Source organism: Elephantulus edwardii, unplaced genomic scaffold (genome assembly GCF_000299155.1).
Source record: "Elephantulus edwardii isolate Elephantulus edwardi_28Jun2011 unplaced genomic scaffold, EleEdw1.0 scaffold00220, whole genome shotgun sequence".
NCBI classification, from domain to species: Eukaryota; Metazoa; Chordata; class Mammalia; order Macroscelidea; family Macroscelididae; genus Elephantulus; species Elephantulus edwardii.
The window spans coordinates 1,200,707-1,207,842 of NW_006399970.1; the positions used below are offsets into that span (position 1 = coordinate 1,200,707).

The 7,136-nt window shown below is 38.8% G+C and overlaps 1 protein-coding gene across 1 annotated transcript in view; it reads left to right on the plus strand.

Annotated features, from left to right (window-relative positions):
• Window positions 1–5,677, plus strand: part of PDCL2 (phosducin-like 2) — a 23,332-nt gene extending 17,655 nt beyond the window's left edge. The window contains exon 6 of the mRNA XM_006898096.1: window positions 5,499–5,677. Coding sequence (XP_006898158.1) covers window positions 5,499–5,656 — 158 coding nt within the window. The 3' untranslated portion in view covers window positions 5,657–5,677. The remainder of the gene's footprint in view (window positions 1–5,498) is intronic.
• Window positions 5,678–7,136: the final 1,459 nt, after the last annotated feature.

Genomic DNA, 7,136 nt, shown 5'->3' on the forward strand with positions numbered 1-7,136 from the left:
GGGCACCCTTCCTGTTTTTGAAAGATGCAGTGTCTCCTTGCTCTGTTCTGATGACTGCCTCTTGATTCAAGTATAGGTTTCACATAAGCACAATCAAATATTCTGGGATTACCATTCTTCTCAAAGTCAGTCACAGCTTGTAATCCACACAGTCAAAAGCCTTTCTCTGGTACTCTCTGCTTTCTTCCAAGATCCATCTGACATTAGCTATAATATCTCTAGTAAGACGTATGGCCTCTTCTAAAACAAGCCTGCACATCTGGCAGTTCTCTGTTGACTTTTGGATAAATTTCAGCAGAACCTTGCTTGCATGTGATATAAATGATGTTGTTCGATAATTTATGCTTTCTGTCGGGTCACCTTTCTTTGGAATGAAAACAAATGTCAATCTTTTCCAGTCACTTGGACACTTGGCTCTCCTCCAGAAGTGATTTATATTTTCAATCCAAATTCTAATCCTTATCCCACCTCTTTGGAGGCATTATGATCATTAATTTAATGTGCTTCCAGTGCATTCTGTTATGCTCCAACTACATATAAAGAAGTTTTAAAATGTTGTTGTTTTGTGCTATCGAGTCGCCTACGACTCATAGCAACCCTATGTACAACAGCCATAAACCCTGCTCTGTCACATGCGAATCTTATTGTCTGCGATATACCTATCCCTATTACCCCAGTCACTGAATCAATCTACATCATAGAGGGTCTTCCTCTCCTGCATTGTCCTTTCACCCTCTCAAGCATGATATCCCTCTCCAAGGACTGGTATCTCCTTGCAGCATGTCCAAAGTATGTCTGACAAAGCTTCAGAATCCTTGCCTCCAAGGAGCAGACTGGCTTCACCCTCTCCAGGACAAACATGTTTGTTTTCCTAGCAATCCATGGTATATTCAATACTCTTCTCCAACATCACAGCTCAAAGGCATAAATTCTCCTTCTATCATCCCTAGTCATTGTCCAGCTTTCTGATGTATAGCAAGTAATTGCAAAGACCATGGCCTGTATCAGATGCACCTTAGTCTCCAGCCTGATGTCATTGCTCTTCAGTACTCTGGAGAGGTCCCTGACAGCAGACATTCCCAATACAATTCATCTTTTTTTTTTCTGGTACCAAACGTGTTACTTATAGAGCCAAACAAACTGAAACTGTTAACAGTCTCACTCTACACCAACCATCATGATGCTGCCAATTGGCCCAGCGGTGAGAATCTTTGTTTTCTTGATGTTGTGCTTCAATCCATATTGAACGCTGCTGTCCTTGACCTTCTGCAGCAGGTGCTTAAGGTCCTCCTCAGTTTCAGCAAGCAGGCTTGTGTCGTCTGCATAATGCAGATTGTTGATGAGTCTACTTCCAATTCAATATATATATATATATAATTTGTATTATGAATATTCAATAAATGAGATGTTATTGTATTATTCTACAGCTTTCTCTTTAACTCCACAATATTGTTTTCAAGTTCTACTGGTTGAATCATTCTGTCTAGCATTTTCTCAGCAAATATGCTCCAGTTGGTTAACCATTCACCTGCTGCAGTAATTAATTTCTTATTTTCACATTTTACTCTGAACCTCCTGGGTCCACATGTGAGAACTTTTTGATAATATATAGGAAATTGTAGGGTTATACATTTTCAATTTCATTACTGTTTACTCATTACTGTTGAATCAAAATGGACTGATGGCCCACATGCCAGTCATGAACAGGAGGACAGTGCCCTTTCTCCCATGGAGCCACTGATGGATTTGAACCACCTGTCTTGGGGTTGGCAGTGCAACTCTCTACCAGTAGGCCATCAGAACTCCCTTTCAATCTTATTAGCTATTTCAAATTGTTCTAGGAATAAAACCTTTTGATTTTGAATTTATTCCGACTCACAGTGACTATTCATTGGTTTTGAGGACTAATGTGGCATCAGGATAGGAAGAAGACTCATCAACAGCTTGCATTACACAGATGACACAATCTTGCTTGCTCAAACTGAGGAGGACCTGAGGCATTCAATATGGATTGAAGCTCAACATCAAGAAAACAAAGATTTTCACCACTGGGCTGGTTGGCAGCATCATGATAGAAAGTGAAGAGATTGAGATTGTTAAGTTTCTATTTGCTTGGCTCTAAAATCAGCACTCTTGGTACTAGCATCCAGGAAATCAAATTGCATTGAGAATGTCTGCTGTCAAGGACCTCTCAAGAGCAACAATGCCAATCTTGAGACTAAGGTGCTTCTCATCCAGGCCATGGTCTTTGCAGTTACTTGCTATGCATCAGAAAGGTAGACAATTATTAGAGGTGATAAAAGAATTGACAACTTTGAGCTGTAGTGCTGAAAAAGAGTACTGAATATACCATGGACTGCTTGTCCTAGAGAGGGTAAGACCAGGCTGCTCCTTGGAGGTAAGGATTCTGGAGCTCCATCTGATATACTTTGGTCATGTTGCAAAGGGACATCATGCTTGAGAGGGTGAAGGGACAGCACAGAGAGGAAGACCCTGGATGAAATGGATTGACTCAGAGACTGGTGTAATGGAAGTGTGTCAGAGACAATGAAATTGGCTCAGGATAGAGCAGGGTTCAGAACTTTTGTAGGACATAGGGTTGCTATGAGTCAGAAGTGACTAGATGGCACTTAACAACAAAACAATGTCGGATATGCAAGGCTGTAAATATTTATGGAAAGAGATTGCCCATCTTGTTGCCATGAAACAGCTGGTGTATTCACACCACTGGCCTTGCAGTTTGCACCATGGCTTAGAATGCATCAAACCAGTATAATGCGTTGCTGTGTAAATACGAATATAAATGTGTCCTTCCTATAAGTAGTGTGCTCTTTAGAGGCAAGGAAGATATGACTTTGCCTCACATATTTGGAGCATCTTATCAGGAGGAGCCACTTGTGAAATGAGACATCACGCTTGGAAAGGCAGAGTCAGAGGAGAGAAATACCCTCACCAAGATGGAGTGACATATTGACTGCAACAATGGGCTTAAGCACAATGGCCTCTGTGAGGATGGTGCAAGGCTGATCAAGGTTCTGATCTGGTGTTTTTTTTAAAAAAGACATTTGCTATAAGTTGGAGTTGACTCAATGACACTTAACAACAAGATGAGCAGGGGATGTTGAGATAGTTTCTTGTTGTTTAAGTTTGCATCTCACTGATTACAAGTGGATTAAGCATTTTTCATATATACTCATTCATTCATCACAGTCAAGTTGGAATGGACTCATAACTGACCCTCCAGCAAGTTTTTGAAACTATAAATTGCACTGGAGAAAATTGCCCATCTTTCTCTGGAAGAGCGAATATACTACTGGAGCTTCCTTCATATGTACTGTTGGTGTTGTTGTGTGTTGAGTTGGAACCTGCTCATAATTCACCCTCCAGTGAGTTTTCAGAGGCAGTAAATCATGTGGCAGGAGATTGCCTATCCCTCTTCCATGGAGTCACTGGCGGATTTGAACCCTGTACTTTTGAGATTGCAGTGCAGCTTTTTAATACTAGGCCACCGGAGTCCCCTACATATGTACTGTGTTGTTTTTTTGTACCATCGAGTCAGCACCAAACCATAGCTGACCCTGCAGTGCATTTTCAGAGGTGGTTAATTGCATAGGAGGAGATTGCCCATCTTTCTCCTGTGGAGCAGCTGGTGGCCTCAAATGACATGCCTTTGGGATTGTAACACAACTTCTTGCCTCTAGGCCACCAGAGCTCAGTCATTCTTATTTTCTTTATTAATTACTCGTATGCTTTGCCCATTTTCAATTGTATTGCTTTTATTGATTCATTGGATAGTGTACATGTTAAAAATATTCTGGATACTAGTCTTAGATGTATTAATTAGAAAATGAAAAGACATATTGTGATGGGAAAGTCTGCTATTAGGGATCTCTCCAAAGTACTGAAAATCAATGGTGTCACTCTTGAGACTAAGGTGCACCTGATACAGGCCATGGTCTTTGTAATCTCTTGCTATGTGCCAGAGAGCTGGACAATGACTAGAGAGGATAGAAAGAGAATTGATGCCTTTGAGCTGTGGTGTTGGAGGAGAGTAATGAATATACCACGGACTGCTAAAAAATCCTCGGAAGCAAGGATTCTGAGGCTTCATCTGACATACTTTGGACATGTTGCAAGGAGGGACCAGTCATTGGAGAGGGACGTCATGCTTGGGAGGGTGGAGGTACAGTGCAAGAGAGGAAGACTCTTTATGAGGTGGATTATTCATTGGCGTAATCAGGGTAGGTATGTGGGAGACAGTGAGATTGGCACAGGATAGAGCAGGGGTTAGGGATGTCATACACAGGATGGCGATGAGTTACAGGTGACTCGACGGCACATAACAACAACAACAATCTTATATGTATTTCTAATATATCCTTAACTGCTATAATTTAGCATTTCATTTTATCAGACAAAAGTTATAATAGTGACATAGTGAAGTTTCTAATCTTCTAATTTATTTTGTATTTTCATGCTCCTTAAAAACCTTTCTCTATTCATAAGGTGGAAATAATACTTGTACTTTTAATAGCTCTAAAGTTTTGTTTTCCATTTTGATCTTGAGTAACATTGGGATTTACTTTTGTATCTTATATGAAGTCTGTGGCACATAACAACAACAACATTTTATTATACAAAATACCCACTGTGGTTTGAATTTGTATTTTGTGTGTTTGTTGTACATTAGAAATCCTCTGTGGTGTAAAATTAGTTCTTGGGTTGTAGAAATGTTATACATATTGGACTCTTAGTAGATATATTTTTCCCACAAATATTCTCCTCATCTGTAAGAAGGGATCTCTGGTAGCCTAGTGGGGAAGGACTTGTGCTACCAAATGAAAGGCATGTGATTCAGATCCATTGCTCCATGGAAGAAAGATAAGTAATCTCTTCCTGTGCCATTTACTGCCTCAGAAAAACCACTGGAGAGTCACCTGTAAGTTATTTCCTACTCAGCAGCACATAACTCCACTACAATAGTCAATATGTAGGTTGTGGGGGTGTTTTTTTCCTTTATAGAATTCTTTTATTAACAAAAGTATTTCATTTTCATGAGGGTAGAATGGCATTTTTTTTAATGTGGATTGCTTGCTTTCTTTAACTTGTGGTTACTTTTGTCTGACATGTGCCTGTTAGTTTCTTCAAAAAGCCAGCTGTTGGTTTTGTTTGGTCATTCCTACTGATTTTCATATTTTATTTTCACTAAAGTCTTCATTATAGCCTTCCTTCTGTCTTCTTTTCCAAGCTTCTTGACCAGGACTTTCAAATCACTTAAGTTCAGTCATTTTCAAATAATTTTAACCATAATTTCCCACTTTAAGTTTGGTTATATCCAGTGGGTATTTTGTTATGGGATACTTTGCCATCCAGTTCTAAATATGTCATCATTTCCACTATTAATTTTACTAGTTTATTTCAGTTTCACACAGACGTGATATTATCCTTTCCCACTTCTGGTATTTCTATCTGTGTTAATACTTGGTTATTTCTTGCAGAACTTGAATGGAAGCTAGCAGAAGTTGGAGCAATACAGACTGATTTGGAAGAAAACCCCAAAAAAGGCATTGTAGATGTGATGGTATCTTCAATTAGAAACACTTCTATTTATGAAGATAGCAATAGCTCCAACAGTGATAATGAGGATGCCAAATAGGGCTATTTAATAAATAGCTTTGAAGTACTGATATATTGAGTGCTCCACTTAATATTGCTTTTATAATCAGAAATCAGGTAAAGTATGGATTTTTATTTTGGAATTTAAATGTCATGTCAAAAATTTTCACAATATTCATTGCCACCAGCAAAGTCAGAATTTATACTGAACTTTAATATCAGTATTCTGATCCATTGTAGAATAAAAGCATAAATAATGTAAGTGCTCTTAGTTGTTTGCTCAGTTCAAAAGAAATTCATGAATGACCCTAATAAGACAGAGGCATAAAATTTCACTTCATTTCAATCAATATTTTTTAAGTTTATTATTTAGGAGCCTTGGGACAAAAGAAAAATTAAATTTATTATCACCACCACCAATAACCATAGACTCCTTTTTTTTAAAGTCTCTCACCTATTAAGAAAATAGAAATGGAAACATTCTAAAAAGTATTTTTCCCTTAATTACTAAAATAGGAGACATTCTCACTAATAGTTAAATTGTAAAATCATTAAAATTCTATGACATGTAAGTTTCTAAATCATCTGAAGGAGAGGTGAGAAATAAAACATTTTTCAGTATACTTGCATCCCTGAATGGTGCAAATAGTTAATGTACTTGGTTGTGAACTGAACAGTTAGAGGTTCCAGTCCAGTGAGAGGCAACTTGAAAGAATGGTCTAGTACTCTCATTGTGAAAAATCAGTCATTGGAAGCACTACAGTGCACAGTTCCACACTGACACACATGGGGTCTCAATGATTGGTACTGCCAGGATCTAGTACTGACAAATTAAATGCTTAAGAGCAATGACTTCAGTTTGAAGACTAAGATGCACTTGATTTTGGTCATGGTCTTTTCAATCAGTTCCTATGCTTCTTAGAGCTGGACAGTGAATAAGGATGACAGAAGAAGAATTCATGCCTTTGAGTTGTGGTGTTGGAGAAGAGTACCAAATATCTCACGGACTGCCAAAAGAACAAACAGACATGTCTTGGAAAGGGTGCAGCAAAGTGCTCCTTGGTGGCAAAGATGATGAAGTTTATCTCTCATACTATGAAGGCGTTGCTGGGAGAGGCTGGTCTTTGGAAAGGGACATCATGCTTGGAAAGATGAAGGATCAGCGAAAGAAAGGAAGAACCCCAATGAGACAGATTGACAGTTACTGCAGCAATGGGTTCATGTGTGTCAAGAGATGATGAGGATGCCACAGGATAGGACAGGGTTCAGGTGTGTTGTTTATAGAGTTGCTATGAGTCATACTTGACTTAAACTAAAACATAACAACAGTACTGACAATGATATGTTTTAACAGTAATCGTAGAATTTAACACAAAAAAATATACAACAATAAGACACTGCAGGTTATGTGTGGTGGTGCTGTTATGTGCCATCAAGTCGCTTGTGACTCATCGTGACCCTATGTACAGCAGCTCTAAACTCTGCTCTGTCCTGTGCCAATCTCATTGTCTCCAACACAC